The sequence below is a fragment of the Sciurus carolinensis genome, chromosome 12 (assembly GCF_902686445.1).
Source record: "Sciurus carolinensis chromosome 12, mSciCar1.2, whole genome shotgun sequence".
In the NCBI taxonomy this organism is placed as follows: domain Eukaryota; kingdom Metazoa; phylum Chordata; class Mammalia; order Rodentia; family Sciuridae; genus Sciurus; species Sciurus carolinensis.
This window is the reverse complement of record NC_062224.1, coordinates 50,868,001-50,891,558: the sequence shown is the minus strand read 5'-3', so window position 1 is coordinate 50,891,558 and position 23,558 is coordinate 50,868,001. Positions and strand designations below refer to the sequence as shown.

The window sequence follows — 23,558 nt, the reverse complement described above, 5'->3', positions numbered from 1 at the left end:
GGCCTGCGCCCCACTGCATTTCCGGGCCGCCCCGCCTCCGGGAGAGACAGGACTGCGCGGCGGCCCCGCGCGACTCCCGGAGCTCCGCCTCCAGGGCGAGGCCAGCGGGGAGTGCCAGAGACGCCCTGGGTCACCTGGCCAGCGCGGTGCTCCTGTCGCCTGTGCTCCTTCTCAGGAGGCCTGTTTCTAACCCCCAGGAACCCTCCCTGCGGGACCTGAGCCACACTCTTAACTTCATAGCTTCAGTTGTCAACAGCCATGCGCGCGATTGTTCTTGCCACTGCTACACCGGTGAAGTTCAAATGTTTATCACTAAACATCGCTTGTGCTTTTCAAAAGAGACTTCATTTACTGCGTGGCCAGCTCAAAATAAGAGTTTCGCTGGTCATTTTTTTTTTTTTAAGCGTATGGAACAAACAACTCCCAGAAAAAGGTTACTACAGTCTAGCGTAACTTAAATTTTCTTACAGAACTAAAAGTTCGTCTTGGAAGGGCTTTTTAAAAAATCTGTTGATTTATCTACAGATGATTGACATTGCATCTGCCTTCTTTCTTCCCCTCATTTTTTCATTGTTTCTTTATCACGTAGTTACTTCCAGAATGATGTCCCTTGTAAACATGTTATGTCTTTAATGGAGTCTTTACATAAATTTGGTGACAGTTCCATAGTGCACTGTGACCATCAGCCCATCAGATATTTCCTGTTTGTCCAGAGGGAACATCAGCCACTGGATTATGGCCCGCTCTTTGGCCTTCACCTTTGGCCTTCACCTTTGGGTTCTTTATACCTTCCCCATAACATTCTTTACTTGTGTCCCAGAGTCCAGAGTCCTGCTCACAGAAGGACCCAGTGTCACAGGAGAGTGGGGAGCTGAAGCTCCACACTTCAGGTCTGGGGTCCACACAGAAGAAAATCAAAAGTCAGACAGAAAACTGTCACAGAAAAAGGATGAGGGAACTTGGAATGTCACTCAATGACAGAGCAACTGCCTAGCATGATCCTGGCCCTGAGGGGAATCCCCTGCATCAGAAACCATAAAACAATTAAACAATGTGTTATAGTCCCAAGAAATATATATCCCTGAGTCCTTACTGATATAAATATATGACTAAATGAATGAATTAAGTCAATAAATTATGGAAATAGACGAATAAATAAATGGAGCAGAGGAGACAAATCTCCTTGACAGAAGAATTCCAAATATCTCCTGTAGATATCCCATCCTTGAGGAAGGGGAACATAAATCCTCACTGCTGAATGATTCCTACCAAGGGATATAGTATGGAGTACATTTACAGGAAGAGGCTGAAACACTACCTCAGTCAGGGGATCCAGGTCAAATCAATAGTCATAAGTGAAGTTGAACACATGAACCCTTAGTGTGTTGTGATATTGCCACTTCCCCCTGTGTCTCCCTGAGAAAACCCAATACCCTAATCTAATCATGAAGAAAACATCAGAAAAATGCATGGTGAGGAACACCTATGCAGGCCTCAAAACTGTCCACATCACCAAAAACATGGAAATTTGGAGAAACTAGGACACTCATAGCCAGGAGGGCAGCTCTGAAGCTGAGGCCACACCTGAAGACTATCTACCAACAGAGCCTCCAGTCACTGAGATTATGTTCTTTTTCTCTGAAAGGAACCTGGGAGGTGCAGTATATTGTCCTGTTGATCCCCTACAATGATCCTAGCAGGTAGCCCAGTTGTTCCTGTGTCTTAGCTGAGGAAACAGGCTCAGACAAGTTAATTGCTAATATGTGGCAGAGCCAGAATCAATGACCTTCCACCTTTCCCTGGAAACACTCCCCATCCAAAGTATTCACATGGAGGATCATCTGCCCTTCAAGGAAGTATGATGATTGTCCCAGGCTTTGTTTACAAGGTGTCCCCTTGGAGAAACAAGACCCTGCCTGCTTTATCCCACCTGTGGCCCTCATAGACATGGAAGGCAGCTTTGTGATGCACTGTCTCCCAGTCATACCACCAGCTCAGTTGTAGGCCTATCTGACCCTCCAGGATTAAATCTAACTGTTCCCCAAACAGATTCCACCACTGAGTCATTGTGAAGTCAAGGTCATCTTTCCATTGTCTGTGGAAGTCTGAACTGAGGATGTTATTTTGGTCAAATGTATCAAACCCAACACCCTCTCATTCCCAGGAACATGGCAACTGCTGGGCATGGCACATGCCTGTAATCCAGGTTACCTGGGAGATGGAGGCAGGGGCATCACAAGTTCAAGGCTAGCCTGGGCAATTTAGCAAGACCCTGTTTCAAAATAAAAAATGCAAAGGGCTGGGACGTTGCCAAGTAGAGTCCTGGTTCAATCCCCAGCAATGGAAAACACACAAACAGTAAGATGACTCATTTGATGGTATAGATATTTTTATCTCAATTTTATATAGTAAAGAGAACACCAAGGCAAAGGGGGGAACTCCAAGCACATCCATATGAGCAAAGGCCTCTAACTTTCCTCAACTCTGAGACCCAAAGTTCCAGGAAGAAAGTTATTGTTTTATTTTGTGCTTTGAGCATAAACTTTGGGATTTCTCTCTGGTGAAATAAGCAGACCAGAACAGATCCCCTTCCACTGAGCAGCCAGGCTTCTCCTCATTCTGCCAAGCTCTTCCTGTCCCATCTCTTCATGTTCTAGCAGAGGTTCCCTCCCACCCTTTACAAGGAGGGTGCACATAGGTGACAAGCAGCCCTAGTCATCCTGCTGTCATTCCCCTTCCCACTACAGAGTGGGCACTTGTTATGTGAACTAATGGACAGAAGGGACACAGATGGGATGAGAAATGCATGTCTTCTGATTGGAGAGTTGAGAATGCACCTGGGAACTAACAAACTGTGCTGTTTTCCCTGGTGAAGTTTGGTTTGTCAATAGGAGGTCGAGAGGGCACCTGGGCCTGTGATTGTAATCATAGCAACTCAGGAGGCCCAAGCAGGAGGAACAAATCCAGGTTGGAAGTAGGTGGAACTTTGTTCTAGATCAAAGCAGTGCTCTCTGCAAGCTGTTTGCCCTGGCATTCCTTATTTACATTGCAGTTCCCCTTATTCTAGGACCAGCTTCCCTAGGCCCTCTTAATGATTCTCTCGCCTTCTCTCCTTTCCAGCTGGGGCTAGGAAACTAACAAACATGGAAACACAAGACTTAGGAAAATCTCAGCTGAGCAGAATGACAAGAAAGGCATCGGCTATTTCCTTCTTAATGAGGCCCTAATTTGAACTTTTGAAAATAAGGACCAGGTCTCCTTGCTGCCCTCAAGTGGTACAAAAATGCCGTGCTATATTGTAATAAATCCCCAGTTCAGGCTCACTCCCAGTTCAGGCTGAAGTATCCTAAAATGTCCCTGTTCCTCAAAACAGCTTAGGTTTCATTCATAAATGTTGAAGGCTTTCAGTTGCCCTGCTTAACAGAAATACAGGGGAAGATGCCGTTGTCTACATTCCTTAGGAAAAAAGAAAAGATTGGAAAAGATATTGTGTTTTTGCAGGAGGGTAACTGGGTTGAAGAAGTCTTTGGAAGGAAACTTGTGTCAGAGAAGCAGAAGCCATCCTTATTCTGATCCCATGATGTCCTTTGTACACCTTTCACTAAATGTGAATATACTATGCAATGTTCTAGATAGGAAATCCCTCATGACATGAAATCAGGAGGTGGTGGATTTACTAGGAAAGGGTGGTAGGTTTACCAGGAGAGGGATGCTTATCTGAGTGCACGGTGGGTTTCCAAAAATACACTGTCTGAATAAAGAGCAAATTCAATGAAAGGAGCTCATTGAATTTGCTTAAATCATATACCATCTTTATTAGTTGTAATCCCAAATCATTTTTTCCTAAAACAGTAATATTTCATTAAGGTCATGGCACTGCAAAATTAACTCTATACAATAAAGTCCCCAATACACGTTTCTTGATTTTTTTTGACAAGTGTTAGATTACATCATCCCAATACAAAAACACGTTCCTAAGACTCCTTTTTATTTCCTTTAAAAGAGATCAAATTAAGGACTGTTTCAAAGGTTGGTTCCTTCTCCTTTCACAAGTTGGGCTAGAAACATGAATACATCCTGGGAATAATCCAGACAGAAGGAGTTTATAGAATACTTCCATTGACCTATTCCCTAAAAGACAAGAGGTTTCTAGCCTCTACAAATGATTAAATAGCAAAGCTCTTTTTTAAAAGCTAGTTAAAAACTACATTCATATTGACTAGTAAATAAAACAAGTTTTGAAATTCCAATTAATTCTCTTGGCAACATTAATTCATTGCCAAAGTCAGTGCTAACTGCACAGAGTCAATGGATCCCCAAGCGGGCAGCCCCACTGATCACGGGTAATGCACCTGGGTGGGTGGGGTGTGATGCTCACTCAGAGCACTGCACTACCCTTCTCTCTGCTTATCTTTACTTGCCTGAACCACTTTCAAGATGCAACTCTGGTAAGATCATAGGGGTGAAAATGGTGCTGTGGGTACTGGTTTACTTGGGTGTGGGGAGAGGGTTACTGGAGATGCAACCCAGGACCACTCTCCACTCATCTACATCCCCAGTCCTTTTTTTTTTTTCCATTTTGAGACAGGGTCTCACTAAGTTGCTGAGGTTGGCCTCACTTGTAATCCTCCTACCTCAATCAAGCTGGGAAGTAGCTGGGATTACAGGCATGCTCCACAACGAACCTTACTTCATTATTAATAAAGCAAGTTAGACGGTCTTATTCCTTATTTCTTGTATATTTTTGAGCAACAACAGGGTATAGCAGAAAGAATTATTTCAGAATTAGGCCTGACTCTAATATCTAGCTCTCAGACACTAATTCCTCTTTTATAGCAGGTACTGTACAGACTATTCATTGGATTCTAATGAAGAAAATGAGAAAAAGGACATGGGAGTGTTTTTATATGTTAGAATTATATGAGTTGATATGGTAATTCTATTATTAAAGTACACCTGATTAATTCTAACTTACAATGTAAATAATATAAATATGGGAGGTGTTCCTTTAGCACAACCTTCATAAACTTCAAATGTAATGTACCATCCAGGACCTCAGATACCAAAGTCCATGGGTGCTCAATTCCCTTTAATAAAATAACCTCCATACATCATCCCTTATACCTCAAATCACCTCTAGATTACTTATAGCACCTAGTACAATAGAAACACTATGCAGATAAGCTGTATTGTTTAGGGAGTAAGAATTTTAAGAATGTACAATGTTCAGTACATAAACAGTTATATTTTAATAGTTTGACTATTTTCCAACAATTCGGTTGATTGAATCCACAATGGTAGAACATTTTCAGAAAAGGGATACATTTGTAGGTTCTAAAAGGAGAAGCAAGATTCTCCATCCTTGAAAGCTGTTCCAATAGTTCTCAATGGTGCATCCCAAAGGTGTGCAGTGACCTAAAGCATCTGGGATAGCCCAGACTTATCACACTCAGTCTCTTGGGGGAAGGGGCATGCCTGTAGTATCGTTATCTCATACAAATAAAATAAAATAGGAATAGCTTCTTGGATCAGAGGCTAAAATGTGTGCGTTCTATAAAGCGAAGATATTTATTTGATTGCCTTGATTTGTCTATTGCTCGTTAGCAGCATTGAATGTCCACCACTTAAAAACAAATACAAGGAAAGCACAAGAAGCATTGTCTAATGCCCCTCATTCATAAGCATTACTGTCATCTCTGCTCCATGAACATTCTGCCTCTCATAAAAGTCCAGATGCAAATATACTGAAAGCAACACTAGATCCAGAATTGCTCTCTGGAGTCTTACTGAATTGCCTAATGGAAATAATCCTTATCAAGAAAGGAGGCCTGATTGAAGCCCCAAACCTTTATGTTTGCTTCTATGCCTTCAGAAGGCTCTGTGTCCTTCATTTCAAATTAAATCAGGGATTAATTAAGCATCTGAAGACAAGAAACTTCAGACAACTATACTTGGTTATTTCATGCAAGTGTACCTTCAAGTCTATGCTACTTTCAGTCCCTGCTTTCTACAACTTCTTTCTCAATGTTTTCTTGACTGTTGCCATTCACGTCAATGTAGTGGCAATCGGCAGTGGCGAAATGGCAGGAAATTGCCTGTGCAGAGTGAACAATTGAAAATGGAGAAAAGCATCCCATTACTTCCAGAAAGCAAGCAGGGAGATCTCCTTACAGAAAGTCAATTCTTCCACCCAGAATTTGGCTTCTGAACTGCCAGGCCACTCCATGGCATCCAAATCTGTCTTTGTGGGTCAGCCTCTCCCTCCAGCCTCCAGCTAAATTCTAATTAAGAAATTACAAAAAAATTAACACATGGTGATATCTATTTTAAAGGTATACATATGACAGGGGACATAATGATGTAACAGAATTTTATGTTTTTAAACATTTAATTTTTCCCAGGGAGGATATATCTCCAAGTCCTAAAAAGAAATGTCCAACCTGTGGTTCATCATCTTAGTCATGAAGGCTAGTTACACAGTCAAATGTGGGATAGGTAATCACTGCAATGGCAATTTATATGAAAAGTGAACTACCTTGAGGAGGAAAATAACACACCTCTCAATCAAAAGGGACATTTAGAGGTCAATACACTGACATTATTACCCAGCTTGATTCCTGCTGGGGATGAGGCTGAGGTTACTTAGTTTTCCCTGTTCTAGAAAAAGGTATAAACATATGTAAGCTGTAAAACAATAGCTAAAAAAAACACCTTTGTCATGTGTTAGTTATTTTAAGGTGATCAAACCAGTCAGAAGGACTGTCTAGTTTGCCCCAAATTTCAAACTTCTTGAGTACAGATCTAAACTCCATTTTCTGCCCAGGCCTCATTGTCAGGGAAAGCCACATTAGGCACAAAGCCAAAAAAAAAAAAAAAGAAGAAGGAGTGCACTTTTACATCCATGTAACAACAGCAAAGATTCTTCTGGAACAAAGTTAGCATGCTATTTTGAGTATTTCAGTCATTGTTTTTGCCTCAGAAAGCACACTGTGCACTGCAAGGTGAGCAACTGCTCTGAAGCAATTCCACAAATGACCTAGATTCACGAGGAACCGGTTTAGGATCCTAAGGGCACCTGGCTTCTGACTGAGTAGAGCTAAAAACAAAAGGAAGGCAAATATACTTCCTGGTAAACAAACTGGAAAAAAAGGGCAGTTTAGGGAAAAGTTATAAATCTTTACTATACCTATGATTTTCTGTTTTGAACTCGCTGATCTTTAAAATCTGGATCAGAACAGATGCATACCTTCCGGAATCCTTGAGTGTGGTTCCGACCAGATCCATGGATGAGCAAAGGGTGAAAGAAAACAGTGTCTCCCTTCTCCATCACAAGGTGCTCTCGGGCATGGTCTTGGTCACAGTCCTGGATCCCATGGTAGAAAGCGTTAACTCCACCCTGGAACACATAAGACGGGCAAACGCTACAGCGGAGGAAGCACCAAGATGACAACTCTGTCTATGATTCGGCAGGGACAACAAGGGTTCTCTGACTTCTTCCAAGAGAAAGACTTATCTAAATTAAATTCTAAAATTAAAAAAAGATGCAAAAGTCTGTCATATGTCTGGTTTTGAAAGTCACGTGCAGTGGGTACAGTGGTGCACACCTGTGATCCCAGCTACTTGGGAGTCTGAGGCGGGGCATCACAAGGTCAGGGCAGCCTGAACAAACTTAGCCAGACCCTGTCTCAAATGAAGATTTTCACAAACAGCAGAGGATATAGCTCCGCAGTAAAGGGCTTCCAAGCACATGCAGGGGCGGGCCTGGGTTTGAATCTCAGCACCACAAAAGAATAAAATCACATCATGTTCATATAAAAATCATTGATTTTTTTTTTTGACCAAATGAAAAATTTTGAATTTTACTTATTCTTCATCATTCAATTATAAACAATCTAGATCAGCTTTTCCTCTTGTGGTGAATATAGGTGAACACCTTTCTCTTAGGCATTTCTAACCCGAATCTTAACATCCTTATCCCAGCCTGACATTCTCCTCACCTAGAATTTTGTTCATATCATTCTTGTTTTCCTGAGGGTGTCTTAGAGAGGCTAAATATTCTCCCAAAACAAAATGGTGAAAAGACTCAATTTTTTGGAGCTCAAAGGACTTAGGTTTTACTCAGAGTCAAAAGAGATTAGTAAGTTTAAACACTGTGCTTGTTGATAACTATTTCCAAAGGTAGCCATTACTCTAGGAAATGGGTTATTAAGGAAACTAAAGTGAGAAGTGACTACAGCTGATGAGCCAGTATGCATGTGGGCAGAAGTGTCCCATTCCTCATGCTAAGAGCACCCTCTGGGGAATGACCATCGTCCTACTGCACAATGTTGTGACCTTGGCCCAGTGTCCTTCTTTCCTGGCCAAGGTGGATACTGACCCCAGCTAAGCTAAGCACACCTTCCACTGCCACTGCTGTGAATCTGAACAGCATCTCAGAGACCAGTCTGCTCCCCAAGCCCTGGACACCATTCCCTTCTGCCCAGTCAGCCAGAGCCTCCTTTTGATGCTTGCACCAACCCTTGCCTATCCCTCAACTTTAGTGATGAATTTCACAATTTCCACTTTTCTATCAGGATTCAGACACCAATATTTCCACAGAACACAATCAGGAGTGCAAGAATTCTGAGAGAGAAGTTCTGGAAACCACATCCTTCATTTCCTGCAGAAACATGACTCAGTCTTCTTGCTGACCACAGCAACTCTTTCCATTCTGACCATCACCAGGGATTTCAGGATCTTCTGGTCTTGCACAGAAAATACTGAGAATCTCCTCTCTGGTTTCTCTGCCTCTGGGCTCCTAGACCTCCAGTGAATTGTCCCCTTAACCTGAGATCATGTTCATGAAGAAAGGATTTAACCCTGTATTTCAAGGGTGCAGAGGCACCTTAATTGCTCCCCAGTATCAGTATTTGAATGCATAAACAAACCATGTTTCAGCCATGCAATGGAATACTACTTACCAATGAAAAGGAAAAGGCTATTGAGATATGCATCAGCCTTGGTAAACCTTAAAATAATATGCTAAGCCACAGAAGACACACACACACAAAGTGTATGTCACATGATTGTACTTATATTACATTATGAAATGCAAACTAATCTACAGAAACTGAAAACAGGGGTTGGGGATGTGGCTCAGTGGTAAAAGCACTTGCCTAGCATGTGTGAGGCCCTCAGTTCAATCCCCAGCACTGAAAAAAAATCAAGAAACCAAAAGCAGCCGAGTGGGTTTCCTGGGACAGGAAGTGGAATGGATTCTCTTGATCATGGTACTAGGTATGTACATTTGTGTATATGTCTATCAAAATAATCAAATTATACATTCTAAATATGTATCATTTATTATATAACACTTAAAATTCAAAAACCTTTTTCTTTTTAAAAAGTAAATGCCTTTAGCTTTCTAGAAAACAGAAGGACCCCAATCTCCCCACATAACCTGGAAACTCCTTCTTACAGTCATTTTAATCAGGTCCTAAGACACCTTTTCAGGCTCTTCTCTTCCTCTGCTCCCCACAATGTGCTGTCAGTCCCCAGCCCATCTGGAGTGTGAGCTCCTTCCATCTTCCTCCTCCATCACCAGGTTTCTGCTTCCCTCCATGGCCACGCCTCCACGGATAGCTTGGGCGCTTACCACTGAGCAACATTCCCAACCTTTTAAGAGAGACAGGGTCTCTGTAGGTTGGGAAGGGTCTCGTCAAGTTGCTGAGACTAGCATTGAACTTGAGATAATCCAACCTGAGCCTCCTGAGCCTTTAGGATTACAGGTGAGTACAATCACACAGCAAAAGAGATCTTTTTGTGACAGGAAATTCTAACTTGTCCATTGAGGCTGAGCTCAAACACCACCTCCCACCCCTGAGCTGGTCTTCTCAGGTGAGAGTCTTAAGTCAGTGGGCACTGCACACACACATTGGGTTTGAAGGGTTTATGTCTGACCTCAGCCATTTTTGAGGCCTCGCCATCTCAGATCCCAGGCCTCCCACTCAAACCTCCAAACTGGCTGGCTTTCAAGCCCATGTTAAAAGAAAAAGACAATGAACATTTTATCCGATGTCCTTGAACTCCTCCTGATCCTAACTGCCAATTTCAGGACAATGATTGCTGAGAAAGGATAGCAGTCTCATTTCTAAACTTTTTGCACCTGATGTGTAATAAGAACAGTGAAAGAGATTCTGATCCAGACTCAGTGGTTTAAGACAGACCTACCTCCCACTGGGGGTAGTCATGTGGCTTCAGGGGACCTCTGTGGGTGCCTGGGAGCACAACCAGACAGCCGTTGTTCCGGTCAATGTGTTCCATGGCGGTCCAAGCACAAACAATGAGATTGCTGGGCCTGAAGGGGAAATAGTGCAGATCCTGGTGCAGGGGGTGCCGGGAAGTCTTCTTGCCTGAAATGAGCCTGCTGTCAAAAGGGGCTCCAGCCTCACAGTTCTTATTCTTTGCCTCAATAAACAACACACTGATCTTCCCCTGCAAAAAACAACCACATGAAACACTGCAAAATCCATCCCAAGAGATCAGCACCAGACTGATATAGCAATCAACATGGGGCTCGGAATCTACACTTCCTTCTGAGTTACTGGTCGCTGGGCACTTACACTCTTTTCTAGCAATTTGCATTCACCTCAGTATCTCTGTTGTGCTTTATTACTTTGTCACTCTGGATTTTGCATAGAACTAGCATGCAGTAATGATTAAAAAAAAAAAAAAAAAAACCTGAATTAAATTTGAAGTCCCCTTCTAAGTGGCTGATGCTAAAAACATCCTTATAGGTCTTACTTTACAGAGTGTTATGGTTTGGATGTGAGGTGTCCCCAAACATGTAGGCAATGCAAGAGGTTCAGGGGAGAAATGATTGGGTTATAAGAGTCTTTACAATTACCTGAGGAGTTAGCCTGCTTGAGCTTTCTTTCTGGGCAGTATTTCTTAATAGACTCACTTTGTTTCCATCTGCTGTTCTCAGGGTTAGTGCACCTGTTGTTCTACAAGTTACTTGACTGTTATGGAAAAAAAATTCAAAGAAACCCCACGACCCTGCTGTATTCTTGGCTCAAATTTCACTGCTCATTACTAACTACTACCTGACACTTGAACCTGCTGGTTCCTCTCCTAGGTTCAACCTCATATGGCTGAGCTGGTCATCCAGAGAGTACCTGATCCTGAACTAGTCCACTGGGTTCCAAGAGTTCTCAGAAGACATGCTTATGTGTGTCAGTGTTTAAACTAAAGACACTGTTGTCTCGGGTACTCTCCTGAGACTCCTGCCTCTTTTTGCTTCAGCCCTTATCTCACTGGGTCCAGACAAACAAGTGTTCCCTTACTGCCCTCACCTGGTAGAAAGTGCAAACTGCTGGGAGAAGAAAAATAAAAACTAAAAATGTGAATTCAGTTCCTGTCTAAGCAAATTAGAGATCAAAACCTTTACTCTGAGAGTGACCGGCTTTCCTGATCAGTTTAGAAATATGAATAGGACGATGTCGCTGGCTCCAGATGTAGCTCTGTGTTAGGTGCATGTGTGGGACCCTGGGCATAGTCCCCACCACTCAGCTGTCTGTACCTGTTGGGGTTCTTTTGTTGTTTTCCCTTGACTGATCAGGGATGGAAAAAGGGATCTCATACATACTAGGAGAGTGCTCTGTCCTGAGCTACAGCCCCAGCCCTTTTGAAATGTCAGACTAAGTTGCCCAGGCTGGCCTCAACTTGGCGATGCCTCAACCTCCCAAGTACCTAGAGTTACAGGCTTCACCATTACTCATGGCCTGATCCCCTCACTGTACAGAGGCCCCAGAAGGTAATGTGAGTTAATTCCAGTATCAGGTTAATGGTTTGATCCAAGTGCTCCAGTCCACTTAGACACTTGAATCCCACGATCAGAGATTAACTCCATGCAGGGTGTGGTGGCACAAATCCGTCATCCCAGAGATTCAAAGGCCCCGGCAGGAGGATTGCAAATTTGACCCAAGCCTTGACAACTTAGTGAGACCCTGTCTCAAAATAAAAACTAAAAAGGACTGGTGATGTAGCTCAGTGTAGTGCCTCTGTGCTCCAGCTCTAGTTCTGCAAAAAATAAGTAAATAAAGGAACGTCATGAAGGAATAATCCAATCTAAAGTTGATCTCACATTGATTAACACCTCAAGTCTAGTCAACACTTTTGAACACCTGTCACACCAGGATATAGACTAAGTGCTGGGATTACCAAGGTGAGTAAGAAAGATGCTGTCCCTCTATTTAAGATGCCTACCATCCAGATGAAGAGAAAGACATAAAAGCAAGTTTCATGAGATGGGAGTGTTGCTCAGTTGTAGAGTGCTTGTCCAGTGTGCATAAAGCTCTGAGTTTAATCCCCAGCACCACAAAAAAAAAATGTTTCGCTGAGCTTTTGGCCGTGAGAATTAGTCTATGAGAGCTGTGGTCCTCTGAAGGACATTATTTATCTGGAGGTCATTATCTAGAACTCTTTACTTTCAAGGAATTTCTTTTTTTTTTTTTTTTTTTTTTTACAGACTGCATTATTTTGATTCCTCTCACTAAAGAAAGAAATTAATGAAAACCCTAGAAGATGGAAAGGTCTCCCATGTTCTTGGATAGGCAGAATTAATATTATCAAAATGGCTGTACTACTAAAGGCACTATACAGATCAATGCAATTCCAATTAAAATCCCAATGACATTCCTCATAGAAATAGAGAAAGCAATCATGAAATTCATTTGGAAGAATAAGAGACCGCGAATAACCAAAGTAATCCTGAGCAGGAAGAGTGAATCTGGAGGTATACAATACCAGACCTTAAACTATACTACAGAACAACAGTAACAAAAACAGCATGGTATTGGCACCAAAATAGACAGGTAGACCAATGGTACAGAATAGAAGACACAGAGACAAATCTACATAAATACAGTTACCTGATACTAAACAAAGAAGCCAAAAATATACAATGGAGAAAAGATAACCTGTTCAATAAATAGTGCTGGGAAAACTGGAAATCCATATGCAATAAAATAAAATTAAACCCCTATTTCTCACCCTACACAAACTCAACTCAAAAAGAATCAAGGACCTAGGAATTAGACCAGAGACCCTGCACCAAATAGAAGAAAAAGTAGGCCCGAGCCTTCATCATGTTGGCTTAAGACCATACTTCCTTAACAACACTCCTAAAGTGCAAGAAATGAAAGCAAGGATCAATAAATGGGATGGATTCAAACTAAAAAGCTTTTTCTCAGCAAAGGAAACAATCAACAATGTGGAGAGAGAACCTACAGAGTGGGAGAAAATCTTTGCCACACACACCTCAGATAGAGCACTAATCTCCAGAATCTACAAAGAACTCAAAAAACTTTACACCAAGAATACAAATAACCCAATCAATAAATGGGCTAAGGAAATGAACAGACATTTCATAGAAGATCTACAAGCAATCAATAGATATTTGAAAAAATGTTCAACATCTCTAGTAATAAGAAATACTCTTAAAAAAACAATTTTTAATAAAATTAATTTAAGTCAAGCCTAGTGACACATGCCTGTTATCCATCAGCTCTGGAGGCTGAGGCAGGAAAATCCTAAGTTCAAGGCCAACCACAACCACAGCATGACCCTTTCTCAAAACAATGAATAAAAAGGGTTGGGAGTGTAGTCTAGTAATGAAGTGCCCAGAGTTCAATCCAGTATCACAAATAAATAAAATTAAATAAAAACTATTTTATATTTAAAAGCAAATTCATTCAACTGACCCCTTTATGAAACAAATAGAAAAGTAGATAGATTTACAAATGCAGCCTCATGATTTCACCCCTGTCGGTATTGAGTCTTGGAGGGCACTTCCTCTTTAACACAGAATTCCTCTCTTTCTTAGAAAAAGATAATTTGCATACTCCACAGCAGCATTTCTCAATCTTGGTGCTATTGGTATCTTGGGTAGATAGTTCTTGGGGAAAGAGCTCCTCTGTGCATCAGAGGATCTCTGCCCCATTACCTGCATCCTTGGTCCCTACCCACTTGGAGTCACTAGTGAGTGCACCACGATGCCAGTACCACCACCAGGAAGTCTTGAGACATTGCCAATATCCACTGGGGCAAAATCACCTCCAGCTGAGAACCACCACTCTAGCACCATGGGTAGGAAGGGTTAGCTCCAGTACAACCATCAGGTCTTGGGCAGACCTGCAGGCTGGCTGTGAAGAAGAAAACAAAGAGCGGTCTCTAACCTCGGGCAGAGTGCAGAATCTAAAGAGCTCCTCGTCTTCCTGGAAATCTTGCACCTTTGAGATTGTTTTCTCACTTGGAATGTATTCTGATTTTGCAATGGTCACATCTCTCATTACCATTAGTCCTTCTGGTTTTGACTCTCCTCTGCAGATCTTTTCAAATTCAACCCTAGAAAATTAAGTTTACAAACAATGTCATGACCTCTGCTCCAAGCCCCTGGTTGGTCCTCACCTGTGCAAAGATTTACAGATTCAGGAGAACATTCTCTTGACTAAGTCAGCCCTCAGGCCTAATTGAGGGAGGGAGAAGAAGATGGCCAACTCAGAAGTCCTGACCTCCTAGCTATAATCCACTGCCAGGATGAAAATATTGCTTTGCTTAACACACCAGTAGGGAAATACTTTTCTGATTACATTGCAATAATAGAGGCTGAGTATGCCTTATCTGAAATACTTAGAACTAGAAATATTTCAGATCACAAGTCTTTTTGGATTTTGGAATATTGACATATACATAATGAGTTGGTTGTGGTGGCACATGACTAGAATCCCAGAGACACAGGAGGTGAGGCTTCCGGAATGTAAGTTTGAGGCCAGGCTATGCAATTTAGCAAGACTCTGTCTTGAAATAAAATATATAAAGGGTGGGGATGGAACTTTGTGTTAAAGCTTCCCTGGGTTCAATCCCAAGCACTGAAAATAATTATAATCTTACTAACAAAAATAATAATGAAATAGCCTGAAGATGACACTAAGGCTCATCACAAAATTAATTTATGTCTCCTGTATACCTTTTACACATAATTTGAAGGTAATTTTATTCAATATTGTTAGTGTGTCTGTGTTGTGACCATGACCATCACATGAGCCATGTGTGGAATTTTCCCCTTGGGACATCATCTTGGTGTTCGATGATTTGAATATTGAATTTTCTGGTAAGTGATGCTTGTCCTGTAATAGCAAACACTCCTCTAGCAACCACCTGAAGCCAGGCCCCGATCTTGGTGCTCTCCATAGATTTTACCTTATTTTATCCCAAACATACTACTAGATCAATCCTATCACTGTGTTCATTTTACAGAGGAGTACACACAGGTAGGGAAAACTCAGTTGATGGAGGGACACATCATATTAAACAGAAGAGCTGAGATGAGGCTCAGAAAGACTGCCTCCAGAGCCCAGGCTCCTAAACACTTCCCCACAAACCATGTCACTCAAAAACATCTGAACATGCAGAGGCTAATCTAACTTGTGTTCCCATCGCAGATGTGTAATACATATTTTATAAGTTTTTAAGGATGAATTGCAATTATACATAATGTTGGGATTTGTTGTGATATAGTCATACTTGCACAGAGCATCATTTGGTCAATTTCATTCCCCAGCACCTCCCCTTCCCTCCCTCCTCCATCCCATCAGCCCCTTTCCTGTGCTCTATTGATCTCCCTTCTATTGTCATGAGACCTCTTTTTCCCCTTGCTTCTCTCCAGTTTCCACATATGAGAGAAAACAACCCTTGACTCTGAGTCTGCCTTACTGCACTTCACATGATGTCCTCCTGTTCCATCCATTTCCCTTCAACAACTGCCATAACACATAGTTTTTGTAAAATAACCAAGAGTATTACAGTACCTAAAGCGTTGAATATCAGCGTCAGATACTAGATTTTTAATAACAAGAAATCCATTTTCTTCATAAAATTTTCTCTGTTCCAGGCTTAACACATTATTATCCAAAGTATATCTACAGGAGAAAAAGACACCAAATTAGTCCAAATCTCAAATTACAACCTAACATTATATAACAAGAACCCCCAAAATGTTCATACTCTTTTATCCATTACTTCTGATTGTAGGACTTTAGGAAAATAATCTTAAAATATTAGAAAAACTTCAGATCCAAAACATTAAAAGTGGTCACAAAATGTACATTAATTGAAGAAAAATTATCTAATGACATTATATGCATTCAATGCATTAAAAGTAAAGGACACAAGAGTGTGGACAATCCACGTTATAATAAAATAGGATTATAATGATGCAAACAGGACAGTATTTGTGTAAAGGAGACTTCTGAGAAATATGCCAAAAAATTTTTTTTGCCAGTGATTCCTTTTCAATAAAGGAATTATGGATTGTTGGGACTAATGACACGTTAACTAACTCAGGCTGACTCCTTACTTCCTGGCAAGTGAGCAAGATCAAGGCTCAAAGGCGGTTTCAAAGGTTCATGACGATAAACCGGACCACTGTCAGGGATTGGTTAACAACAGTTCCGCCAACGTGGTCAGCTCGTGCTTGCCATATAGTCCAATGGGACTCTTGCCTGTGTGAACCCCATGCCTTGCTGACCTTTAAGCTGATTGGTTCCCGCCTAGCCCCCACCCTACATAAAAGCTGTGTGACTTCCTCAATAAACGAGTTCCTGCTGTGACCGGTCTCCCTAACTGGAGTCTGATTGTCCTCCGCCTGGAGGGCTGGGAGTGGGCAGGCAGTGGGCCCTACCTATCCTGGTCTGACCTTGTTGGGGAGTGTCCCCTTCCCTTGTCGCTGGTCGAGAAGAGCAAGGGGCTTAAGACCCCGACAATGGATGATATTTTTTTAAAAATCCCTCTATTTCTCTAATTTTGAATTTTTTCTAGAGTGCATGTGTATGGTTTTTCAGCTGGGAACTAACTGAATAAATTTTATATCTTCAATTTAATCCTCATGTTCTCAGAAGTAATCAAAGTAACAAAAACCAAAATGAGAGTACAACACCCAAGCAAATACAAATCACCTGTCTCCTAAGATGAAATTGGGCTTTAACAATGTTTATAAAGGTCAAGGTCTTCCACTTAAAGGTGATTTAAGATAATGAACCAGGACCAGCACAGTGGTGCAGGCTTTGTCTCAGGAATTCAGGAGACTGAGGGAGGAGAATGACAAGTTCTAAGTCAGTCACAGTAACTTAGTGAGGAGCTAAGTATCTTTGCCAGACTCTGTCTCAAAATTAAAAAGGACTGGGAATGTAGCTCATGGGTTTTAAACCACTATGGGTTTAATCCACAGTACCAAAAATAACCAAAAGATAATAAACCTGCCTGTCGTGGCAGTACACACCTATAATTCCAGCAACTCAGGAAGCTGAGGCAGGTGCATTGCCTGAGCCCTGGAGTGCAAATCAATCTGGGCAACATAGCAAGATCCACAACTCAAGAAAAAAAATTTTTAAAGAAAAAGAAGAAAAGGAACAAGGAGAAGAAAAAATGAGAAAATGTAATGTATATATGTAAACCAAAAAATTAGCTAATATTTCAATTTAGCCAAACTATAAACTAATTTAATTGCAATAACTTGTGGTTGCATTCTGAAAACTCAGATTATGAATTATCTGGTATTTTTCCTCCTTTCTGAATTTAAGAATAAACATTGAAAATTAAAGTCAAAGTCTTCAAAAGTATCCACAATTCTACTAATACAGGATGTGTATATTAAATTTTTAATCAGGTAACATATTATATTGTATATCATATCCAAGTTACCACTGGATATACATGATAGAGTTACCAATTAAAAATATTTCTACTTACTGGAATTGCCGAGGATGGAAACTTGCAGGAGTAATCCTCCTCGAACTGGGGTGAGAGACTTAGCATGTGAATTAAGTGAAATTTGGAAGTCAACCTTCTCTAGAAACAATCACTTGCTCTCACAGGACAGGAGTTCTCTAGCAGACACCAGATGCTTAGGATTCCCACATCACCCTGACAGGTACACACTGCTACTTTAAGTCCTTTCATTTGGATCACTTTGTCTCATTGTGACAATAATCTGAGGTGGTGGGAACATCAGGGGCTTTGTAGTCATTCCTGGAAACCTGGGCTTGGAGAGCTCAGTAATGGGCCAAGGTTGCTTACAGTGGAATGGCTGAGCCAGGACAGGACTCACACTCTGTTTCAAGGCTTCAATCTGTCTAATCCATGTGACTTACTTCAACTAACCACTGAACAAATACAAACACAAAGGCTCAACCCTGGAAGCAAGGAGAGAAGATGGGCTAGTCACAAAAAGTATTTAATTGAGTTGGACTTCAGTTCAAGATTTAGAGAGTTTGGATGTCATTAAATGGGGGCATGGGAGTCTATAAACAAGTACTCCTAGGAAAGAATGAACCCCACAGCCTGGTCTAATTTTAAATATCTGTTAAGGATTAGAAATTATTTTTATCAGATCACCTTTCCATTCTATAACTACAGATTATTGACACAGCATCTCATTGTTTCTATTATTATCTCATTATTTCTTTAGCTGAAACAATTCCTTTCAAAGTGTCACTTCTCATAAACAGGTTGTCATTTCTAAAATGACATCTCTATGGAATGTGGTGACAGTGTCACAGTCCAGTAGGGATGGGCTCCTGTCTGGTCTCTCACAGGCAGAGGGGATAACACCCTGGGTCAAGAACTCCTAGCAAATTACCATTGCAAAGACATTCAGGTCTCTCTGAACTCTAACCAATGTTCTTGGTGCCTCTCCCTGATTCCCACAGCATGTTTTCCTTCTTTTTGTTGCTCTTGGAGAAAACTTTAATGATTTGGAAATGCTTATGATCTAATATTAGGTGAAAACAATGGATGCAAAGGACCCATACTATATTCCTGGTTTGGTAATACATATACGAATGAATGGAAAACACTAAAAAGTTTACAAATGAATTGTGACTGCTAGGATAATGAGTTACATGTCTCTAATTTTCCCTTTCTACTTACCTTCTTTAAAAAAACAATATGACATTTTGCACTTCGAAATTGATGTCCTTATTCCAAAATCCATTCACCTTTCTAAGAAACAATGAAGGCTGGAGAAAAACTATCACAAAAATTCAAAAAAGTCTAAGACTAAAGGACATTCACTGCAAATCTTGGCCAGTGCTGTCTAAGATAACAGCCACCAACCACCTCTGGCTAGTTAATCTGAGATTAATTCAAGGTAAAAATGCAGTCCCTCAAGTGCATTGGTCCTATTTCAATGGTTCAATAGCCACATGTGGCTACTATATTGGACAGTCCAGTCATAGAATATTCTATCATCACATAAAGCCATGTTCAACACTGCTGCTACAGAAAATATCCACAAAAAAACTAATCTCTAAGTTCAGCACCATTTTAATAAAAAGAATCAGGGTCAGAAAATCCAATTAAAACAAATATTGACAGGGCTGGAGATGTAGCTCAGTGGTAGAGCACTTGCCTAGCATGCACCACACCTTGGGTTCCATCTCCAGAATGGCAGGGAGGGAAAACAAAGCATTGAGAGACTGAACCAAGAAACCTCAATTTCACTCCTAAATATAACTAGTCCCAATGTATCAGTGACTCAAAATTTCAACTGCATCAGAAGCTCCAAGATAAAAGAGACCTCAGGGCCCCACCCCTAGATTCTGATTCTGCAGTCTGAGTTAAGTTCTGGAATTTGCATTCCCCACCCTCTTGGCATGAAACCCAGGGCCCTAAGTACTAGGTAAGCCCTCCACCACTGAGCTAAACCCACTAAGTTACACCTGCAGAGCAGAAGTGCATTCCTAACAAGTTCTTCTGACAAGTTCCCAGGGGATACAGATGACACTGGTCCACTGACCACACTATGACAAAAACTGGTTTAATTAAATGACTTTGTTCCAGATTTTTAATCTCTCTTAGTCTCTGTTTTTCACCAGTAAAATAAGATGAGATCCTCACCTGGGGTCTCGTTATCATTCTATGCACAAACTTTACACTTGCAATGTTCTCCCACACTGCTGCTGGGAAACCCAGTGGGAAGAGCAACAGTGAGTGTCCAAGAAACAGCTATTAGAATCACTCTTAGGACACAAGTCAGGGTGTTAACATAAAGCAGAAGAGAGCCTACTGACCTAAGGAGAACCTCCAGGCAGTTTCCTACAGAGCTCCCAGAAGCACGCCCTGAGTGAGAAGGCTTAACCTGAGCAGGCAAAAGCAGCTCAAGAAAGCGCTTCCATTCGCGGGGCCTGTTCACAGTAACATTTCCGGGTCTGCTCCTCCCCTACAAGCTGACACACACGTTCCTCTGGGATTCGCTTCTGCAGACTCAAGGAGACGCAAGCCCATGCTTTTAAGTCCTTTTGCCAGACACCAGTGCAGGACTCTGCCAGGGTCCCCAAGCCACCAGAGGGCGCCCCAGAGCACAGAGCTTCCCTGGGTTCCACCTCCAGATGGTGACCGGGTGGGGGGCAGGGTCAATGTGTCCTGCACCCTGGAGGCCACCACCAAGGCCGGGACTGCAGTGCCTCCTCTGGCAGGAGCCCTGCTCAGCCGGAAAGATACCTGGGGCACCAAGGAGCGGTCAGGGTGCCCCAGAGCCATCTGTAGGCAAGCTGCTGTTCCATGTTCACGGCAAGGACACCGAGCAGCAGTGCCTGCGCCCCACTTAATTCCTGGGCGGCTCCTCAGCGATACCCCCAAGCTCCACCACCTAGGCCGGGCCTCTGGGACCATGCGGGAGAGGCCCAGGGCCAAGGGGTCAGAGCAGGGGCACTGTCCTCTTTGTGCCTTTTTCTCATGCTGTCGGTTTCTAACCCCAAGAACCTTCCCTGCCTCACTCAGGATCTGGGGCTCAGGGACTGGGCCCAGGCACTCAGTGACCAAAGGCTGAGCCTGGACCTGAGCCGCGTGCTTAGTTTCATAGCTTCAATCTATTAACAGTCATCCAGCGACTGTTCTTTCCACTGTTAAACCACTAAAATTCAAATGTTTATCCCTAAAAACCGTTTGTGCTGTTCAAAAGAATTTTAGTGAATCCAGCCCAAAATATTAGAGTTTGGTCTGGTTTTTTTTGTTTTGTTTTGTTTTGTTTTTTGTTTTTTTCAAGTGTATGAAATAAATGACTCCCTGAAAAGCCTAATGAAGTCTAGGATAATTTAAAATTTATTAACGCAGCCACATCAATGTTTATAGCAGCTCAATTCACAATAGCTAGATTGTGGAACCAACCTAGATGCCCTTCAATAGATGAATGGATAAAGAAAATGTGGTATATATACACAATGCAATATTATTCATCTATAAAGAAGAATAAGATTATGGCATTTGCAGGTAAATGGGATGGAATTGGAGAATATCATGCTAAGTGAAATAAACCAATCCCAAAAAACCAAAGGCCGAAAGTTTTCCCTGATAAGTGGATGATGACACATAATGGAGGTGGGGGGTTGGGGTGATAGAAGAATGGAGAAACTAGATTCCGCAGAGGTAAATGAGGGGGGAGGGGGCAGGGATATGAAAGATGGTGGAATGAGACAGACAGTATTACCCTATGTATATGTATGATTACATGAATGGTGTGGATCTACATCATGTACAACCATAGAAATGAAAAGTTGTACCCCATTTGTGTACAATGAATCAAAATGCAGTCTAAAAATTAAAAATTAAAAAAAATTTCTTAGAGAACTAAAAGTTCTTTTTGTAAGATCTCTTTGTAACACCTTTTGTAAGATCTGCAGGTGATTGATATTTCATCTGCTTTCTTTTTTCCCTCATTTTCTTCATCATTTCTTTAGTAAGGAATTACTTCCAGAATGTTACTCCTTATAATCATGTTATCAGTTCTTAAATGATATTTTTTATTGGTTCATACATACATACACACATACATTCAGATTCATAATTAACATAATTATATGCATGAAATAATTTGCTCCAATTAAGCCCCCAGTACTTACCCGACCCCTTCTCTCCTCCCTCCCTGTGTTCCCTTTCCACTCCTCTAGTGATCTACTTTTTTTTTTTTTAACCTTTTTATTGGGAAAATGTGTGTCTTGTGGTTATGCAGAAAGGTTGGATCCATTGTAGTATATTCATATATGTACCTGGAAAGTTAAGTCAGATTCATTCCACTGTTTTCCCTTATCCTATCCCCTCAATCCCCTTCATGGTGCATGTGTGTGCAGCTCAATGGGGTAGAGCAGAGGCTACATGGGAGAGGCCCAGACCCAGCATCAGAAAAAAGAAAAAGAGCAGAAAAATCCCATGGAAAACTAAAACAGTAATTTCTCCTTAGGGTGTTCATTTACAACTAAAAATAAATTAAATTAAGTAAAAATAAAAAAAGTAATTTGATGAGTGGCACTAGATTTATATAGTGATTTCAATTAAGTATGCATCTTTAGAAATTATGTTATTAAAATAAATACACTTTGAACCTATTGAAACAGAATATTAGTGGAATGTAAACACTATCTCAAGAATAACCATTTTTTCCCCCTTCGGTGTTTGATATTTATTCCTTTCTTATAAAAGCTGGGATTTCGAAGATTACTTCACAACTAGCTTTTTATTTCCTCATTAAGCAATGTGTTTGACTTACCCAAATACTGAAAGTAACCTGGAAGGAAAGTTTTAAAACACTGTTTTCAAAATTATCTATAGTTCCTGGCAAATGTCTAAGAATAATTTTTAAAATAGGTAATAGCCATATTTGAGTAGCTAAGATAAAATAGTATGAATTTAAAAACCTTGGATTAAATTGTTCAAGTTTTGTGTATACTCAAGAAAATTTCCTAGCCGGGCACACTAGCACACACCTGTAATCTCAGTAGCTTGAGGCAGGAGGATCTAAAGTTCAAAGCCGGCCTCAGCAATTTAGAGAGGCCCTAAGCAACTCAGTGAGACAAAAACAGAAAAAAGGGCGGGGGATGAGGCTCAATGGTTGAGTGCCCCTGAGTTCAATCCCCAGTACCAAGAGAGGGGGAGAGAGAGAGAGAGGAAGAGAGAGAGAGAGAATTTTCTTACATGAATAAGAAATTGCTTGTGATAAACTCTAGATTTAAATTCTGAGAACAGAAATGACTATAGCCCAGACAATTTTTCACAAGTTTTAAATTCATTTAAAATTCATTTATTTAATTCTTGCACCAATAGAAGCAAGCTCTCATGCTACCTACTTGCATCTCTGCCTGTAATTGACCTTCTCTTCCATACTGAAGGGCTGTTCAATGCTCCTAGAGAAAGCCAGCCCTCCCCTGTGTGCTCACTCTGGTGTCCTGTCTTGCTTATTCTAGAACTTTCCTGCAACAATCCTTCATCTTGTTTGGATCTTCTCTTCCCTACAACACACATCATGCTGGATATTATAAAAGCCCCTTTTGATCAACTTCCAGTTCTCACTCACAAAATGTACAGAAAATTATCTGTCCTTCAGCAACAAATCTTGAAAGAATTGTATGCATTCCAAGTCTCCAATTTCTCTCCCCTCGTTACTTGGCAACCCAGCCCATCTCTGACCCTCATCATTTTGTGGACACCGTCGTTGTCAACTTTACCAGGGACCACCATGCCAGCACCCA

General features: G+C 41.3%; 1 protein-coding gene across 1 annotated transcript; it reads right to left on the bottom strand.

The window, feature by feature from the left end:
- Nucleotides 1-5,974: 5,974 nt before the first annotated feature.
- On the bottom strand, nt 5,975-15,964 carry LOC124962141 (phytanoyl-CoA dioxygenase, peroxisomal-like). Its single transcript, XM_047521306.1, has 6 exons — nt 15,849-15,964; nt 14,154-14,385; nt 10,880-10,907; nt 10,210-10,391; nt 7,247-7,396; nt 5,975-6,095 (listed from the first exon to the last, which is right to left on the bottom strand). The coding sequence occupies exons 2-6, from the start codon at nt 14,334-14,336 to the stop codon at nt 5,994-5,996; spliced, it is 645 nt and encodes a 214-aa protein (XP_047377262.1). The 5' UTR covers nt 14,337-14,385; nt 15,849-15,964; the 3' UTR covers nt 5,975-5,993.
- Between the last annotated feature and the right edge of the window lie 7,594 nt (nt 15,965-23,558).

Bases quoted from the DNA above. Each gene is read 5' to 3' on its own strand.
- LOC124962141 (XM_047521306.1), bottom strand. From the start codon at position 14,336: ATGGTAATGAGAGATGTGACCATTGCAAAATCAGAATACATTCCAAGT. The intron at 10,908-14,153 runs GTTGTACTGGAG...CCAGAAAGAAAG, and splicing joins GGTCTGCCCAAGACCTGATG to CTCAAGCAGGCTAACTCCTC. The intron at 7,397-10,209 runs GTAGGTCTGTCT...TATGTGTTCCAG, and splicing joins ATGACTACCCCCAGTGGGAG to GGTGGAGTTAACGCTTTCTA.